General features: G+C 33.7%; 1 protein-coding gene across 1 annotated transcript in view; it reads right to left on the reverse strand.

Annotated features, from left to right (window-relative positions):
- Window positions 1-1,514: 1,514 nt before the first annotated feature.
- LOC124368044 (putative inorganic phosphate cotransporter) overlaps window positions 1,515-21,397 on the reverse strand; it is a 41,245-nt gene continuing 21,362 nt past the window's right edge. Inside the window, exons 11-12 of the mRNA XM_046825317.1 lie at window positions 4,798-4,981; window positions 1,515-2,910 (exon numbers count right to left, since the gene is read on the reverse strand). Coding sequence (XP_046681273.1) covers window positions 2,565-2,910; window positions 4,798-4,981 — 530 coding nt within the window. The 3' untranslated portion in view covers window positions 1,515-2,564. The remainder of the gene's footprint in view (window positions 2,911-4,797; window positions 4,982-21,397) is intronic.

Below are 21,397 nucleotides of genomic sequence, written 5' to 3' on the forward strand. Positions count from 1 at the left end.
AGACTTAGTGCTATAAGAATTAAATGAGTGGATAGTTCAGGGAAGTTAGACATTTGAATGCGATATATTGTTGTCTGATCTGTTTTTTGTTTCAGTAATTAAGTGTGTTGTTTCTCTGTTTGGAATTTTAAAAACCACTTTAGCAAATAGAATCTTAATATTGTAAAATTGTTTAGACTTTAATATCGATAATTTGCACACATTAAATATAGTTTGATGCTTGAGGTTATTTTAAATAATACAATAAATATTCATGACTCACTGATTATTGTTACTTTCATCTAGGATTCAGGTGCTTTTTTGGTGTTAATAAAATAGTTGTAATTACATACTTAAATGATACAAATATGTCCATTTTCATGTTCACAACTTTTAGTGCTTCCTTTGTTACTTGTAATTTACTTTAGTGGTGTTATTAAACAAGCAAAGATATTGACTTGGGTTGTCATTGTTTTAAGATAAGAGCTGATTACTAAACTCTATCCTTTTAATGGTACGCTAATATCTAACAATGTCAATTTCCTTTCTAATTGTATTTAATGTTTAGTATTATAATTAAAGTAGTCATTAATGTCGGTGTAAGTGTTTTAAATAATGTTACGTATCTTTAAGTTGTTAAGTTTTAATACTTGTTATTATTGTCAGTAATTAATAGAAATTAAATAAAAGGTTCTCATGTAGTTTTAACTATTATTATTGTGTGAGAGATATAATCTCCATTGACAAATAAAAAATTGTTATTAGATTTAGCGAATTGCAAGCCATTGAAGACTTGAAAATGTATTAATTCAAACGAAGATCTTAAAACTGTAAAATAATGTTAAGATGAATAAAATACAAAAATTATCATAACACTGGTTAACTATACATTTAGTTGGTGTCGGTTTAACTATTTTAATTTCTGGTAAGTTTCACAAAATATTTTAAATGTTTATAAATTAAAGGATTCACTTACAGGATCCGTTGTTGAACATTTTTTACTAAGGTAATCTATGTGATCTCCTCTTGCAGGAAAAGAGCCAGGGCATTCAACAACACTCATTAGGACTTGGCTTTAGGAGGGTAAAACCTGATGGGGGAGATGGAATAAATCTTAATAAATCTAAATTTAATTATATAGACATAATAAAAAATACGTAGAGTATTTTAATCAAGTTGATTACTTTTATATGTTACTGTATACGCATTTTTAGAATTGGAGGACTTTTTGATGGGGGTTCTTTCCCTCCTATTTTTAAGTTTTAAAGAATCCCTCCTAGTATTTAGTTTTAAAGAATAGCATCACTAAATAAAACTAAATACTAATATTAATTAAAAAATATAAATAAAAAATGGTATAATTAGTCTTAACGGAACTTAATGGAACTTTGTCTTAACAAATATCTTCAATTCTTCTTTAAATGAATTAATCGGTTTTTGTATTGAAATATTCTTTAAAAGAATATCCTTAATTTTTCTTTTAATTTTAACAGATCAGTTTTCATTATACATTTTTTTGTTAAATTATGTAAATATCTCACACTCTCTCTGTTTTCTTTTTGTAAAATTCAAGATTGTGTTGATCGATATGTTTATTAAAAGAATGTATATGAGTATTATACTATGTTTATTAGTTTTTAGTATAGTATCAAAAATTACATAAATTAGTGATTGAAATATGTGTAAATCATATAAGTTCAGAAAAAAATATTTAACAGAATCTGCATATTTTAAATGTTTCAAAACTCTCAAAGATTGTTTTTTTGTGTGACCAATAGTCACAATAACATATAAAACATAAATATAATTATATTTTTCTGAATTTAATAAAGGGTTATTTTTGTCAAAGATCCTTAATCCTACTTAGAACAATATATGATGAAATTTCAATATTCTCAAGCTTCTGACCAGAAAACAAAACATTTGATTCATCAGCAGCATCCAATCCATCCAATCCCTTCATCACCCCTGGCAAACCTCCTATATAACATAAAAACAATAGAGGTCCCAGGATAGTCACCTGGATAGACATGTCACAGTGTCTGCAACTGTGATCTATGAGCCCTCATATACTGACTTTTATTGTGATAAATTGTTTCTTCTATTTCTACATATTTTTTCTGTTTGTTAAATAGGAATAAAACCATGTTTGCTCCTTTACATAAATACCTAAGCTGTTTAATTTCCTTATTAACTTTACACGGCAGACACTATCAAATGCTCCGGTAATATCTAAAAGAATTGTAATTACTTTTTCTCTTTCATCGACTGAGTCAATAATGGGCTGGATAAATTTTATACCAGCCTCATCAGAAGTATCTCCACCACTGCGTTTTATTAAACACACAATGGCAAATGTCTGCAAATCCTGTTATAATTTCATAACCAGGTGGTTTGGAGTTCTTTGTATTGCCACAAAACATTAACAATTTGGATAACTTATTGGTTTTCAGACATGACATTTTCTATGAAAACATCTCAAGTTCACAACCATTTCACCTGCACCTTTTGAACAGATTCCAAGAGGAGTAGCTCTGACTTCTGATTGTCTTCTCAGCAGAGCAACTTACACAGTGGAGAAGGTTCTATGTTAACTGAAGAGTGACTCCACTGAAGTCAGTACTGTGGTCAGAGGTGCAGCTCACCCGGGACTGGACACTGTTGAGTCTGCGAGAGCCGGATCCCGATGTGGAGATAGTCTTGATGGCACTGTCGGATGTGACGAGCTGTAGGCTGCTGCAGAGCCGCTGTTTGAGCTGATGTAGGGTGCTACGTTTGCAGACGAACAAGTAGAAGATGGCGACCCCTTGCAGGGCGTTGGCGACGTCTATGATTATCGAGATGAAGGTGGCGCTGTACAAGTAGAACGACACGAGCTGCAACACCCAGGTCACCCCCATCACCACGGATAACTTCAGGTACAAGCTGAATCTGCAAACAGTCGGTTTGGTGAAGTGAATCGTGAGGACACTCAGATGAACACATAGCTATGGTGGGCTGACTCAACCCTACGTTAGGTGTAGACAGTTTGGTTGCTTCACTGTGTTTAGAGATTGTGTTTAAAACATTGTAGTGCACCTGATTAAGCAATGAGAATCTCTTCTTCTTCACCTAGTTTACACTATATCTTGTAGTCTAGGTGTCTCTGATTTTGTTGAACTTTGTAAACAGTTCATTTTCAGTTTCTTTGTCACCGACATTTTTCGAATCTATTCAGATGAACATGACTCCACATTCCAGAAGTCAAGTCTGTGACAGCATCAGATTCTAAACTTAATACAGATAAAGATTCATTTTGGCAAGTTTCGGTTGAAAATTGGAGTCTTATTCAGCATGAGGTTGTGCTCTTTGAAAGGATGCAAACAAAACTATTGAAATACGTACACATTGTAAAACTTCAGGAATTCTGTGTTTTTCTTGGAACACTCTTCAAAACTAAACTCTTTGCAAATTTGGTAAAATTAATGACTTATTAAATCTATCCATACAACAACTACAGTTTTTGTTCTGGATGTTTCCACTGGATATAGATTACTTTTACTAACATGTGGTATGCTAGAGTTCACTATTACTAATTTATTATATGCATATTTATTAATAAATATGCATACATTTCTCTGTCTCAAAAGCACTTGACCTTGTATTGTAAAACGACTATCCAAGGACACTCATTCATAAATCATATTTAATTTTACTCATTCAAAAGTCCTCAGAATATGTGTAAAACATGTGAGTGGCATTGAAACGAGGACAAAAATCAAAATATCAATCAAAATTGTGGAGGAAATACTAATGTTCAAGTACAATATTCCAAAATGCTTTAAGACATCTGTCAATCAATCATTTTTACAGAAAATGTATAATACTTTTTTGTGAATACATTTTAAGTATAACAAGTTAAAACCATTATTTTTAACTTTAAGCGTTATTTTTAGCGTTATAGTTGTTAAATAAAGTTTCATTTACAAACATTTAAAATTATATTTGCAGGTACCTAATACAAATAGAAAGTCTTAACTTTCAATGTAAATTATTAATATTGAAGTACAAATTGAATTTATTGAACATATTTGAAACAATAACAAAGATTTATAACAATGTACTTACTACAGCAGTCAATTGCTGCAACATACCTTTTCAATTCTCAATTTGTTTTTAAATTTTATATAATTTTATGTTGGATTTGTGAAGCCAACCACTCATAAATCAATAGATTTATTTCCCCAGAAATACAAAGTGATGTACTCGTACTTAGTTTCTTCTCAGCTCTGTTATAGAAACTTTTCTAAGAACTTAAAAAATAATATTGTACATCATGAACATTTCTACAAATCAGACTTTTTTGCCAGAATGAAAACTATGAAATTTATTCATATTTTAGGTTACAAATTGAAACATTTTGTCTTGAAATTGTCTCTGATTTTCAATAATAACAAAGGAAAGAATTTCTATAATTAACATTGCACGATGATAACATATAGTTGTAATAATAAAGAAACCCTCCTTACAAAAATATTTTATGCTTGCTCAATGAGATTTTTGAATAAGTGACATGTTTATGTGAACTGACCAATCAGACCGATTACATTGGAAAGCAAAAATGAATATATGTATCTAAACAAAACACATCTCACTAACATGTTCTCCAATTATAGACCCATAGTTATAATTCTAACATATTACAAAAAGTAAAAAAATAATTCTAGAGTATTATGAAATGCTAAGAAAGACTATATCGACACAATATACAACCATAACAAGAATTAAATTAATTCCAAATTTATAAAATGAATTGCTATTAAATGTTGAATAACAAACCTCTGGGCCTCTGTAGTCAGTATGTTACCAGCTGAGCAATGTCGTCTACTGTCACCTCTCTGAAGTTTCTTGGTGGACTTCAAGTGTGACTTGAAGCGAAGCGAAGTGCCAATGAACATTGCCATGTTGAGGTACACCAGTACACCGACAGGCAGGTACAAGTACAACAGCTCCCCTTCCTTTTCTGTGGAGCAGCTCTTCGTATAAATAAAAATGAATTGCAATAAGTGTTCCTAAGCGCTAATCTTGAGAATGGCTGGCGGTCCAGCCACTAGCCAGCCAGCCACACAAAGCCAACAGGTGTAGTGTGGTAGTCGGTACTCAGCTAGTACTTTTTGTAAAATATTTATTGCACCCAGTAGGGATCACTTCTAGCTGGTTTATACCTTCCAGTTGAACCTACCAATGCGCACAGCAAAAAACCGATGTGCCACTTAAATCTTGGCAACCTTATGGATGTCCAGGAGCGGCACATTGCTAACCTTAAATGTCGAGATTCTGGGGCGCAAGGGTATTTCGATAGGTCTAGTCTACTGTGGGAGATGACTGTTGGAGTTGGTGGGGAATGGTTCTTGTCAGCCTAGATATAAGGGTGTGCCACCCCCTGCCTGCTTAGATTGGAGAGGCTGGTTCAGAGCTAGCCTCCCCTTCTTTCAATGGGATATGACTTGAGATTAGTGCCCTAAATTCTTGCCTCATGAATCTCGATAGTGGGCGACCTTACCCATCCTGTCACTCCGGAAATAGTGCTAAGGTTCTTACAGGACTAAGTGCAGTTTATAAGCTTCTTGTCCTAAGAGAACAAACAAAATTAAATCTGAAGAAGGTTTATATGAAAAAAAAGATTAAAAAAGTCACCTGGGATATTTTGGAATTCTGAAAAAAATGGTGATGTTTATATTTGGTCATTCAACCTGTTAACTTTCACCTGAAGTTCGACAAATTGGCTAAAACATCTATTTACATTAAAACTTTTATAAAATATTAATTGCACAGTGCTTGATCAGTTTGCAAATACAAAGTTAATATCTATTTCCCCCCTAGATTGCACCAGTGGTGAATTTAAAATGTTAAATGAATTCTGCATATTATTCAAGCACTATAAAAAAAACCAGCCTTAATGAACAAAGCTGTAAATGTTTTCACATAGTGGTGGGCTGACATTGTGATATGGCATTTTAACAGTGGTTTAAGGGAAAGCAGGCGAGAAGTAAACGTTTTTTGACTGAAGTAGGTTTCCGAGATGAGTGTATTTGTGTTTTATTGATCTGGGTAACAAGGCAGACTCAGCTGTGACATTTATATATTTAATTTGAACAGGAAATACTACTACTCGTGAAAAGCATGATTTAAGAGACAAGTTAACCTCCGATACTCTTAACCAAGAACACTTAAATAATATCTACCAGATGTATGCCTGTTTATGTTTGAACATTTCATAGGACTCCATCATACTACATCATAATTGTTTTTACTAAGTAGTATAAAGACTTTGATTTTGAAAATTGCTTGTGAAGCCACGGGTAGCAGCTAGTATACAATAAATCAGTGATAGTACAAAGATTTTGGGATCTCTCACAAATTTTGCAAAGAGGCCGCTTAGAAGTTACCTAGACCAAGGGATTGAGATTGTAATTACTTGATATTACTATTAAACCTTATGAATTCTTGTTCTTTCTTGAAAACAGGCTGTTATAGACTATAGCAAAAGCCAAGGTTATCCAAATTAGCTTAGTCAAAGGTAACAGATAAGTGTAAATCTTAACAAATGGTCCTGATTACATATTTAACAAGTTACAGAAGAACCTCTTATTCTTTTACTACACTGCATCAGAAGTACACATTTTTCATTGTGCAAATTTTTCTCTTTTGAACAATTGTCTCTCCTATCACAGTAATTGTCATGTTAAAACATACTCTGAGAGTTCACTAACCACTGCAGAATTAGAAAATTACTTCCGGTAGGGGAGGGGGGGAGGCTGAAAGACTGGGTGGTTTAGGAAGTATAAAATACTCTCAAGAAATAGAGGATCATGAATCTTCTCCCGAGAAATTTTTGACCTTTAAAACCTCACAAATGTGTTCTAACTTAAAACAAACTACGGGGTAGAATTTTTAACGTTTGTGTTTCAAAAATTCGGGGGGGAGTCTTGAGCCCCTCTTATATACGCCCATGCTGAGATTTATTTTGCTAAAACAGACACAATTAGTGGCTGATTATTTATTCTGTTAGGTGAGTGATTAAATTAAACGAAAATCCAGTGGTGTAACTAATGGAGGAGAGGTATATAACCCCTCCACCAAAACCTTAAAAGAATTAAACTAAAAACAAATATATTGAATTTTTACTTTGAATTAGGCCTATATAATTTATTTATATTGAGATATATTCCATACCCTATAGTGTGGTGTCTTCAATCAGATTCATCCCCCCAAAGCCAACTCCTAATTAAGCCACTGGAAAAATGCCTTTATTACAGAGACAGAGTTGGATGGATAAAGCTCTTTTGTATCACTTAACATCACACTATAGCCTACACAACAAATGTGCAAGAATTACATTACAAGGAAAGAAACATTATTGGTGTTCCACACAATAAAATATTAACAAAATTACTAACATCTGAAATAAAATTAAATGTTTCTGATAATAAATAAGATATATAATTACAGATGTTCTGCATATTTTTTTATAAAAAAGAATGTAATAATTAGTAAGTCGTTAAATAGTTGTATTTAAAGTTTAAATTCCATCGTATTATGTTGTTTTCAAATTAAAATAGGTGTTTAACCCTACAACTGTTAAATGTAAAAATAAAACTGGAAAAGAAGAGAGGCCTCTAAACAAAAAAAATTATGGTTGCCTGTAAAATCGGTTTTACGGGCGAAGATTTTACGTGACAACGTCTTTTTCTCGGTAGAATATTTATTGATATGAATATTATTAAATTGCACAATAGGAACAAGGAATTGAATGAAAATAAGAATTGCACAAATTTTAACTATAGAAATATATTTTGTTTACTAAAACATTGTACATAATTTGAAATTAATTAAAATTTGTTATTGTAAATGGTAAAGTTGAATAAAACATTTACTAAAATTGGAATTTGAAATTCTTGCTAAACACAGTTAAATTCTAACTCCGCGCGTGGTGATTGGTCGGTTTAGTTCGTTTGTTTGGTCGCACTGTTATGACAGGTTAGAGGTTATAATTTGTTATTTTAAATGTTTGACTAGCAATACGCGCTGTTTCTTCTCAATCGACTGAATTACGATTGATTGCAGAGTGATTTAAACTAATAATTTACTTAACACTATCAACATTTGTCAATAGTATGACATAACCTATAAACTCAGTTTCTCAACTTTTGTGTCAATCTAACAATTAATCAATCAATCATAGTTTACGATAATGAAATATCAGTGTACAATTATTTACCTTTATTGTTGTAGTTGTTGTAAATGACGAATCTAAGCACTCCACATTTTCACGAATAAACATAGTTATCTGCTTTATCCCGTGCGGCGGACCCACAGTTATCTGCTTTATCCCGTGCGGATCCCGTGCGGCGGACCCACTGGACGGGCATCGTAACGTTACCGGGCGTTACACTTTTTCATGAGTGACTCCGAGCCGCAACCTAATTTAAGACGTTGTCACGTGCAAAAATTTGTTCTAATCTCTTGTGTTTGCACATGTTTTATATATATATATATATATATATATACCTTAGATAAGAGCTGCAGTAGGAATATTGTAGTAGAATCTCAATCTCTTAAAATAAATTCAATGGCATGTAAAACAGCTGACTTTTAAAGTTCTGAGCACTCAGCTGATCAGAAAGGTTAGAGGAAAACTATAAATCATGATACAGTAGATATAAACAAGAATATATTGAATTTAAATATTTTTCCTGTTATTTCTTTAGACAATACCCAAATTCTAGATATTTTTTACAGGACTGTACCAGTGCTAATCAGATAATGAATAACCTTGAAAATACTCACTAGTTCATATCTGGGACGGATTTATTATGGCAAATGGAGGGGTTGTAAAGATCTGGGGGGTCCCTCCTTTTAAAAATAAAAAACATGACTGTATCTCTAAACACAGTTTTAAGAATTGTTAAGTCTAAAATTTACTTCTAAATGAAACAAAAACTATATGTATATTTGCAGAATATTTGAAGAGAGATCATGACCCTCAGCAATCATATATAAATAAATAATAAATTATGTATAAATAAATATTTATTTTCCAACATTTACATACATGTTTACAATAAATGACAAACTTAGGAAGTCACTGACCAAATTCATGTAGCTGGTCAGTGTAACAGACAAACAGTGTATAGCTTATAGCTTGCTCGCACATAAAAAACTAAAATGTTAACAGACTGCTCTCCGCGACGTCTGCTCAAGACTACAACCAAAAGAAAGACGTATAGCAGATTTTGTATACAATATAAAGTGATTATTAATAAGTAATTAGACAATGTAAAGAATAAAAACAGTTTTGAAAAAATAATACAAAAATACAATCTTATGTACTAAAATCATAAATAATTTTCAAAAAATGTACAACACAAATACATTAAAATAATCAAAAATTTAATTAATATATTATATAAAATCACATACGTACACATAAGTGCATACAATAGTACATCCACCCATTCTAAAACAAACATTCACACGCACACACTAATAGTAGTGTGTGCGTGTGAATGTTTGTTGTTGATTGTGATAGTTTTACACAATCAGGTTAAAAACGATTTAGTAATGATGTAAATAATGTAATAAGTGGTTGCATAAAACTTAAATTAATACACTCGTTAAAAAAGCGATATCAAGGTTTTGTAAATAGTCAGGATTTTAGTAAGGAGCAGAATATATTGTTTTGTAAAGTATAAGTAAATTTTAGACTTAAAAATTATTAAAACTGTGTTTAGAGATACAGTATTTGTATTTAAAAAATTTTTTATAAGGAGGAACCCCATAGAACCTTACAACCCCCCATATGCCATAATAAATCCACCCCTGATATGAAGTAGGGACTATATTCACCACTAGTTGCTTCCACAGAAATAATTCCTTATATTCTGTTGTTGTTATGAGTAATAAAGTACTCTTAGGTTATTTATGAACAAAAATTGTTAATCCATTTGTAATAAGAGTTAAGTCAAATAATCTAACATGTTCATCTAACTTGGTAAACTTGTCATCTATCACTACGGGAGCAGCTAACCTTTGAAGAAGCATGTGGTGACTGCCATCTCCGGCCTGATGGCAGTGTCTGGGATTCCTGGCAGGAAGTCCATCGCTAGAGACACCACAAGAATAGCCAAAGGACACACCCATGCGTACAGAGAGTACACTAGGAACTTGAAGCTCTGCTACACAGTAGGAATGTCGACATTGCTTGTGTAACCGAGCACTGGCTATCTAAAAACAACTTTGCTGCGCTGAGTGTTCAGGGCTATTGGGTGGCAGGTGGCTTCTGCAGGTCTGATAGGATCAGGGGCGCAGTATGTGCTCTGGTCAGTGATTCTTTTTCGTATACCGTTGTGGAAAAGCAGGTTACCTCTCACCTGAACTCAGAACTTAATTTTGAATCCGTCACCATTCACATAGTTGAATTAAACACCACTATCATCACTATTTACAGATCCCCCCAGGGCGATTTTTCATTGTTTTTGAAATGTTTTGAGGAATCGCTTAGAATCCTACATAAACCTGATCTGAGGATATTTGTCTGTGGGGATTTCAATGTTCATTTTGATAGGCAATATGACAGGCAGTTTTTTACTATTTTCCGACATTTTTCAAAGTTTTTCAATTAGAGCTCAGATTTCATCAGTGACCCGCCCATCACCAACAGGAGGTTCATGCATCGATAATATTTTAACTAATATCGAGCCTGACCATGTGAGAGCTGAGGTGGTCCCTTCCTGTTTGGCCGATCATGAAGCACAGCTTGTTACAGCCGTAATTCAGTCAATTACATCTAAGGGGTGTAACTCTGCCCCTTACCGAGTTTTCTCAGACAGAAATATTAATGTTCTTTATGAACTTTTAGATTCAGTTGATTGGGATAATATTTTCTTATACGAGGACATAAATGACCAATACTCGTTATTCCTCAGTCAAGTATCATCCTGCTTTAACCAGGCCTTTCCTTTAGTCACATCGAAGCGTAAAAAACGTCAAAGGCCTGGTTGGTTGACAGGAGAAGTTCTCTTGGCCAGAGAACATCTCAAGGACCTGTATATTTTGCAGCGTGACTATCCTTCTGAACAGCATAGGATATTGTATAAGGTCAATAAGAGAAACTACAAGTTACTAATTTCATCTCTGAAAACATCTCAGATCGAAAGCCGTCTGAATAAGAGTAAGAATGTTGCCAAAACTGTATGGAACATAGTGTCTGAAAACTCTGGAAAGCAAACAGATAGGAAAAGACATATTCAGGAGCTACAAGATAATGGAGCTGCAGTCTCTGACCCACGTCATATCGCTGAAATGTTTAACAATTTTTTTATGAGTGCCCCACTGGCTAGAACCATAAACGGAACAAATAGTTGCACTAACAGCTCTTCTAAAATACACCACTGTCCATCAAGTTTCTTCATAGCCCCAACAACGCTCCATGAAATGTTCAATACTATTTCATCTTTGAAAACCAGTTCAACACCTGACGTTTTTGGAATGAGTCCTTCAGTAATTAGACGGGTTGCTTCACCCTTGAGCCCTCCTTTAACTCAATTGTTCAACAACTCAGTTCTTCAGGGGAAGTTTCCATCGGATATGAAGCTCTCTAAGGTCATTCCGGTTTTCAAGAAAGGCAGTAGGTCTTCGCCTCAACAGTATCGTCCCATATCAATTTTACCAACCATCAGCAAAGTCTTCGAACGTCTCATTCATGTTAGACTAACAGACTTTCTAATCAGAAATTCCATTCTGAGTGACACCCAATTTGGATTTGTTCCTTCTAAATCCACCACCGATGCTATTGCCCAACTTTCCAAATATGTATTTACTCATCTTAACAATCAGAATCACGTAGCTGGTGTTTTTTGCGACCTCAAGAGAGCGTTTGATACAGTTAACCATCTGAAACTCCAAGTGTAAATCTTACAAATGTGTCCTGATTACCTATTACCGAATTACAGAAAACTCTTATTCTTTTACTACACTGCATCAGAAGTACACATTTTTCATTGTGCAGAAATCCTTTTCTCTTTTGAACAATTGTCTCTCCTATCACAGTAATGTGTCATGTTTAAAACATACTCAGAGAGTTCACTAACCACCTGCAGAATTAGAAAATTACTTCCGTGAGGGGAGAGGGGGAGGCTGAAAGACATGGGTGGATTTAGGGAAGAATAAAAATACTCACAAAAATAGAGGATCATGAATCTTCTCCCGAGAAATTTTGACCTTTAAAACCTTCACAAATGTGTACTAACTTAAAACACACTACGGGGTAGAATTTTAACGTTTGTGTTACAAAAATTCGGGGGGAGTCTTGACCCCTCTTATATACGCCCATCGCTGGAGATTTATTTTGCTAAAACAGACACAGTAGTGCTGATTATTATTATCTGTTAGGTGAGTGATTAAATTAAACGAAAATCCAGTGGTGTAACTAAAGGAGGCGAGTGTATAAGAACCCCACCACCAAAACCCTTAAAGAATTAAACTAAAAACAAATATATTGAATTTTTAAACTTTGAAAAGGCCTATATAATTTATTTATAGAGAGATATATTCCATACCCTATAGTGTGGTGTCTTCAATCAGATTCATCCCCCCAAATCCAACTACTAATTAAGCCACTTGGAAAAATGCCTTTATTACAGAGACAGAGTTGATGATAAAGCACTTTTGTATCAATTTAACATCACACAATAGCCTACACAACAATGTGCAAGAATTACATTACAAGGAAAATAAACATTATTGGTGTTCCACACAAGAAAATATTAACAAAATAAACTAACATTCCTGAAATAAAATTAAATGTTTCCTGATTAATAAAAAAGATATATCATTACAGAGTGTTCTGCATATTTTTTATAAAAAAGAATGTAATAATTAGTAAAGTCGTTAAATAGTTTGTATTTAAATTTAAATTCCATCGGTATTATGTTGTTTTCAAATTAAAATAAGTGTTTAACCCTACACTGTTAAATGTAAAAATAAAACTTGGAAAAGAAGAAGAGGCCTCTAAACAAAAAAAAATTATGTTTCTGCCCTGTAAAATCGGTTTTAATACGGGCTAAGATTTTAACGTGACAACGGCTTTTCTCGGTAAGAAAATATTTATTGATATGAATATATATAAATTGCACAATAGGAAACAAGGAATTGAATGAAAATAAAATATTGCAAACAAAATTTAACTATAGAAATATAGTTTTGTTTACTAAAACATAGTACATAATTTGAATTAATTAAAAATTGTTATTGTAAATGGTAAAGTTTGAATATAAACATTTACTAAAATTGGAATTTGAAAATCTTGCTAAACACCAGTTAAATACTAACTCGCCTCGAGGTTAATGGTCGGATTAAGTTCGTTTTTGTTTTGGTCGCGACACTGTTATGTATATCTAGTTAGAAAGGTTATAATTTTTATTTTAAATGTTTGACTAGCAATACGCGCTGTTTTCTTTCTCATCGACCTGAATTACGATTGATTGCAGAGTGATTAAACTAATAATTTACTTAACACTACAACATTTGTCGAATATAAAGGCTTAACCTAATAAACTCATTTCTCAACTTTTTGTGTCCAATCTAACAATTAAACAATCACTCATAGTTTTACATAATGAAATATCAGTGTACATATTTACCTTTATTGTTAGTAGTTGTTGTAATGACGAATCTAAGCAATCCACATTTTCCACAAGATTAAACATAGTTATCTTGCTTTAATTCCCGTGCGTGCGGACCCCACAGTTATCTGCTTTATCCCGTGCGGATACCGTGCGGCGGACCCATACACTGGACGGCATCGTAACGTTACCTGGCTTAACACTTTTTCATGAGTGACCTCGAGCCGCAACCTAATTTAAGACGTTGTCACCGCTCAAAAATTTGTTTCTAATATATATATAATATATATATACCTAATAAGAGCTGCATAGGAATATTGTAGTAGAATCCTCATCTCTTAAAATAAATTCAATGGCATATAAAACAGCTGACATTAAAGTTCTGACACTCACTGATCAGACAGGTTAGGATAAAACTATAAATCAGGATACAGTAAGATATAAACAAAAGTATATTGAATTTTAAAATATTTTTCCTGGTTATTTTCTTTAGAGCAATGACCAAATTCCAAGAATTTTTTACAGGACTCTGTACCATTCTAATCAGATAATGAATAACCTTGAAAATACTCCACTATTTCATATCTGGACGTTTTATTATGGCAATAAGGGTTTGAAAGATCTGGGGGTTCCCTCCTTTAAAAAATAAAAAACATGACTGTATCTCTAAACACAGTTTTTAAGAATTGTTAAGTCTAAAATTGACTTCTAAATGAACAAAAACTAAATATGTTATTGTGCAGAAATTTTGAAGAGAGATCATGGACCCTCAGCAATCATATATTGAAATAAATAATAAATTATGTATAAATAAATATTTATTTTCCACATTACATACATGTTTACAATAAATTACAAACTTTAGAAGTCACTGACCAAATTCATGTAGCTGGGGTCAGAGTAACAGACAAACATTGTATAGCTTATAGCTTTGCTCGCACATAAAAAACTAAAATGTTAACAGACTGCTCGTCCGCGACGTCTGCTCAAACCCTACAACAAAAGGAAAGACGTATAGCAATTTTGTATACAATATAAAGTGATTATTAATAATTAATTGACAAATGAAAAGAAATAAAACAGTTTTGAAAAAATAATACAAAATACAATCTTATGTACTAAAATCATAAAGAATTTTCAAAAAATTGTACAAACAAAAAATACATTAAAATAATCAAAAATTTAATTAATATATTATATAAAAATCACTTAACGTACACATAAGAGCAGTACAATATAGCATCCACCCAATCTTAAAACAACATTCACACGCAACCACACTAATAGTAGTGTGTGCGTGGTGAATGTTTGTTGTTGTTTGATTGAGATAGTTTTACACAATCAGGGTTAAAAACCTTAGTAATGGAATGTAAATAATAGTAATAGAGTGGTTTTGCATAAAACTTAAATAATACACTCGTTAAAAAACGATATCAAGGTTTTAGTAAATAGTCAGGATTTTATAAGTGTCAAATAATATTGTTTTTTGTAAAAGTATAAGAAATTTTAGACTTAAAAATTATTAAATAACTGTGTTAGAGATACAGTAAATTGTATTTAAAAAATTTTTAGTAAGGAGGACACCCCATAAAAACCTACAACCCCCCAGTATGCCATAAAAAATCCAGCCCCTGATATGAAGTAGGGACTATATTCAACCACTAGTTGCTTCCACATAAATAATTCCTTATATTCTGTTGTTTGTTATGAGTAATATGTACTCATAGTTATTTTAGAACACAAAATTGTTTAATCCATTTGTATATAAGAGTTTAAGTCAAATAATCTAACATGTTCATCTAACTTGTAAAACTTGTCAGCTTATCACTACGGGAGCAGCTAACCTTTGAAGACTCATGTGGTGACTGCCATCTACGGTCCCCATGAATGCAAGTGTCCTGGGATTCCTGGCAGGAATAGGTCCAATCGCTAGAGACACCACAAGAATACCAAAGGACCCATTGCACCCATGCGTACATATATAACACTAGGAACTTGATGCTCTCAACACAGTAGAAAAAAATGTCGCAACATTCGCTAGTGGTAACCGATGCACTGGCTATCTAAAAACAACTTTGCTGCGCTGAGTGTCAGGCTATTGGTGCAGTGGCTTCCTCAGGTCTGATAGGATCAGGGGCGCAGTATGTGCCCCTGGTCAGTGATTCTTTTTCGTATTACCGTTGTGGAAAAGCATGTTACCTCTCACGCTGAACTCAGAACTTAATTTTTGAATCCGTCAACCATTCACCAAAGTTGAAATTAATCACCACTATCATCACTATTTACAGATCCCCCCAGGTCGATTTTTCATTGTTTTTGAAATGTTCTTGAGGAATCGCCTTAGAATCCTAACATAACCTGATCTGAGATATTTGTCTGTGGGGGATTATCAATGTTCATTGTATAGGCAATATGACAGCAGTTTTTTTATAAACTATTTTCCGACATTTTTCAAAGTGTTTTCAATTTATAGGCTCAATTTCATCAGTGACCCGCCCCCCATCACCAACAGGATGGGTTCATATCGCATCGATAATATTTTAATAACTAATAGCGAGCCTGACCATGGTGAGAGCTGAGGTGGTCCCTTCTGTTTGCCGATCAGAAGCACACTTGTTTTAACAGCCTGTAATTCATCCCAATTACATCTAAGGGGTGTAACTCGCCCCTTACCGAGTTTTCTCATACAGAAATATTAATGTTCTTATGAACTTTAGATTCAGTTGATTGGGAATAATAATTTCTTATACGAGGACATAAATGACCAATACGCGTTATTCCTCAGTCAAGTATAATCCATGCTTTAACCAGGCCTTGTCCTTTGTCACATCGAAGAGCGTAAGAAACGTCAAAGAGCCTGAGTTGGTTGACAGGAGAAGTTTCTCTTGGCCATAGAACATCTCAAGGACCTGATATTTTGCAGCGTTGACTATCCTTCTGAACCAGCAATAGGATATTGTATAAGGTCATAGGAGAAACTAACAAGATACTAATCTTCAATCTCCTGAAAACATCTCAATCGGGAAAGCCGTCTGAATAAGAGAAAGAATGTTTGCCAAACTGTAATGGAACATAGTGTCAGAAAACTCTGGAAAGCTAACCATATAGAAAAGACATATACAGGAGCTAAAGATAATGGAGCTGCAGGTCTCTGACCCACGTCATAACGCTGAAAATGTTTAACAATTTTTTAATGAGTGCCCACTGGCTAGAAAACCAAAACGGAACAAATAGTTGCACTAACATTCTCACTTCTAAATATCACACCACTGTCCATCAAAGTTTCTCATAGCCCCAACAACGCTCCATGAAATGTTCAATACTATTCATCTTGAAAACATTCAACACCTGACGTTTTTGAATGAGTTCCTTCAGTAATTAGACGGGTTTCTTCACCCTTGAGCCCCTCCTTTAACTCAATTGTTCAACAACTCAGTTCTTCAGGGGAAGTTTTCCATAGAATATGAAGCTCGCTAAGTCATTCCGGTTTTCAAGAAAGGCAGTAGTCCTTCGCCTCAACATATCGTCCCCATAATCAATTTTACCAACCAGTCCAGCAAAGTCTTTCGAACGTCTCATTCATGTTTAGACTAACATACTTTCCTGCATATGCGGCGTGACAGAAATTCATTCTGAGTGACCACCCAATTTTGGATTTATTCCTTCTAAATCCCACCACACGATGCTATTGCCCAAGCTTTCCATAATATTATTTACACAATTCTTAACAATCAGAATCACGTATCTGGTGTTTTTTTGCGAACCCTCTAGAGAGCGTTTGATACAAGATAACCATCTGAAACTCCAGTGTAAATCTTAACAATGGACCTGATTACATATTTAATTAACAAGTTACAGAAGAACCGTCTTATTCTTGTTACTTCACTGCATCAGAAGTACACATTTTTTCATTGAGCAAAATTTTTTCTCATTTTGAACAATTGTCCCTCTCCATCAACAGGTAAATTGTCCAGTAAAACATACTCTGATAGTTCACTAACCACTGCAGAATTAGAAAATTACGTTCCGTAGGGAGAGGGGGGAGGCCTGAAAGACTGGTGGTTTAGAAGTATAAAATACTCCTCAAGAATATAGAGGATCAAGATCTTCTCTCCGTTCTCTTCTCCCGAGAAATTTTTGACCTTTAAGACCTCACAAATGGTTCAAACTTAAAAACAATCGTACGTACGGTAGAAATTTTTTAACGTTGTGTTTCCAAATTCGGTGGAGTCTTGAGCCCCCTCTTATATACGATACGCCATTCTCAGCTGAGATTTATTTTGCGAAAAACAGACAAACAATTAGTGGCTGATATTATGTATTTCTGTTAGGTGAGTGAATTAAATTAATATACTGAAAATATCCAGTGGGTGGTGTAAACCTAATCGGAGTAGAGGTAAATAAACCAAAAATACCAGTATAAACCGCCAAAAAAAAACCCAGACCCCGTATTTCCGATCGTATAATAACTCGCTAACGAAAAAAACAACCACCCTCTTGGCCCTCAACCCTTACTCCTAATCAACCCCCCAAACCAAAACCTTTAAAAGAAATAACTAAAAAACAAATAATAAATTGAAATTTTTTTACTTGAATTTAGAGCCTATATAATTTATTTATTATTGATATATATTCCCATACCATATCCCTATAGTGTGGTGTCCTTCTTCAATCAGATTCATGCCCCCCAAATCCAACATACTAAGTAAGGGCCACTGGATAAAATGTGCCTTTATTCCAAGAGACCGATTGGATGGAAAAAAGCACTAAAAGCTCTTCTTGTATCAACCACACTTTTAACATCACGGACTATAAATTATCCCCCTACATAACAGACATAACAAATGTGCTGAGAATTACAAATACAAGGAAGAGAAACATTTTATTTTATTGGTGTTCCACTCAAATTAAAAAATATTATAACAAAATTACTGAACGACAACTGAAATAAAATTTAAAAATGTTTTCTGATAAGTAAGAAGTAAGATATAATAATGTAAACGAAGACACAGATGTTCGTCTTCGTTCTTTCTGGGTTCTGTCCTCTTCTCTGCCTTGTGTCTGTTCTGTTCTGCTGCGGGTTCCTTGCAAAAATTTTATTTAATTAAAAAAGAATGTAATTATTAATTAGTGAAAGAAGTCGGTTAAAGATAGGTGTTAGTATTTTAAAAGGTTGTTAAAATTTCCATCGTATTAAGAAATGTTTGTGTTTTTTCAAATTAAAAAAAATAAAGAAAAATAGAAAATTAGGTGTTTAAATAAAAAAAAAAAAAAATATTTAAATAAAAATAAAAAATTAAAATAAAAATTTAAAAAATTAATAATTTAAAAGAAAAAAAAAAAAAACAAAAGAGATTGAAAAAAAATAAAAAAAAAAAAAATAAAAAAAAAAAAAAAAAAATTTATTAATAAAAAAATAAAAAAGTAATAACCCTACAGAAAAAAATCTCAAAAAACAACAACACACAAAAACAAACAAAAAAATAAAATAAAAAATACAAAACAACCATAAAACACAGAAATAAAAAAATTAAAAAACAAAAAAAACCACAAATAAATCAATAAACGCTTTTAAAAAAAAATTAAGAAAAAAAAAAAAATACCCCCCACAAAAAATACAGTGTAAATGGAATGAAAAAAATAAAAAAAAACCTTTGGATAAACGTTACTAACCTCCATTTCCCTACATTTCCTCCACAACTTTGACGACCCAGAGACATTTACCCCCTTTAATTACCATCCGATCACGCTTCCTCCCCCATCACCGACAGTCCCCCAAGCAAAACCCCCTCCAATCAGACGCCCTCGTAACTTCTCGCGACTTTTTTTCTCTGGTTTTGTGCGAGAGCGTATGCCTAGGTGTATGTCTACGTCGTGCTTCGCATCTACCTCAGTCTGTTACCTTACTAGCTCTGATACTCATTTGCTTTCCCATTATATCACACCACAACACAACTGATTGTGTATAGAACACCCCAATCAATCTAGCCCACATCGTCTTCATCTCAAACCAAGAGCTCCAGCCTTTCTCGCTGTACTGCTTCTTCCGCTGTTCGTCGTCTATGTCTCCGTCTTACTCTAATGTCTCTATTCGCATCTCGCTGCCTTAACTATCTTCTGCCTACCTATCAGCTTCGTCCCTTTAACTTCTTTTTAGTAATCTTCACTGTCTCTTCGTTGACGTTCAGTCCTCTATCTACTCTGGCTCTCTTCCTTCTCCTAGATGTACCTTCTCTTTATACATCAATTCCTATTGTGCTATGCTATGCTCTAGCGCGAGCGGGGCTAGTAGGGTCATCATCGGCGTGTCGCGTTGCCAGTCGTCTCTGCTATTTTCTTGTCTGCTTTCTTCACTCCTGTGATCGAAAGCTCTCTCTTTTTACTCTTGAACTCCCGCTCCTTTTTGCATCATGCTCTTCTGCTTACGGCTCTTATGTCTTGTCTCGCTGCCTACACCTCACCCACACACACAACAACACCCACCCCACCCTCTAACACCAAAAACAAAAAAAAATTATGTTATGCTCTGTAAAAATAATCGTATTATATTAACGGGCGAAGATTTTACGTGACGACGTCCATTTTCCACGGTAGAAATATATTATTGTATATGAGATTATATCTAAATGCACAGATAGTAACATAAGGAATTGGAATGAGAAATAGATTGCACAAATGTTTAACATATAAATATATTTAGTTTACTAAAACATTGTACAAAAATTGAAATATAATTAAAATATGTAATTGATAAATTGGTAAAGTTGAATAAAACATTACTAAAAATCGAATTTTAAAATTCTTGCTAAAACAGGTTTAAATTACAAACTCCGCGCGTGTTGATAGGTCGTTTATAGTTCGTGTTTATGTATTGGTCGTCACTGTTATGACAGGTTAGAGGGTTATCAATATGTTATTTTAAATGTTTGACTAGCAATACGCGCTGTTTCTTCTCAATCGGAATGAAATACGATTGAATTGCAGAGTGATTTAAACTAATAATATTACTTTAACACTATCAACATTTGTCAATTAGTATATGATAAACGACTTAAGCTCTTGTGTCCCTGAGGCTCGCGTCACTCAATATGCTGATGACACCACGGTCATTGTTCGGGCAGACTCTTCAATAGCGTTAAATCTTCAATTAAACACTACAATCGAAAAAATGAACTCTTGGTTCATTCGCAACAATTTATTCCTCAATGTTGACAAAACATCCATTCTTCACTTTCGATCTCAGACAGTTTCTAAGGGTTTTATTGCTTTAGACGAGGTTGACATCATTGAGGTTGATTCAGTATGTTTCTTGGGCGTTCATCTGGATGCTGGTTTTTCTTGGCGTCAGCATGTGGAGGCCCTTTGCTCTAAGCTCAACTCGATATTGTTTTCCTTAAGATGTCTTTCAAATTTTCTGAAAAGTAGTGCACTGAAAATGGTATATGATGGTTACTTTTCCTCTGTGATGTCATATGGCATAATGTCATGGGGAACTGCTTCATCTTCTCTGTTACAAAGAGTATTCAAATTGCAAAAGAGGGCTATTCGTTTAGTGTTTGGGTTGAGGGGCCTGGAGAGCTGTAGGCAAGTGTTTCACCAAGAACGTATACTAACCCTCCCCTCCATTTTTATCTATTCCGTATCAATTTACACTTTTAAACACATTACCGATTTTCCTACCCACAATCATATATATCCCACCAGAAATAAAAATAGTTTAACAGTACCCCACCATAGTAACAATATGTTCCGCA

This window comes from Homalodisca vitripennis, chromosome 8 (genome assembly GCF_021130785.1).
Source record: "Homalodisca vitripennis isolate AUS2020 chromosome 8, UT_GWSS_2.1, whole genome shotgun sequence".
NCBI lineage: Eukaryota > Metazoa > Arthropoda > Insecta > Hemiptera > Cicadellidae > Homalodisca > Homalodisca vitripennis.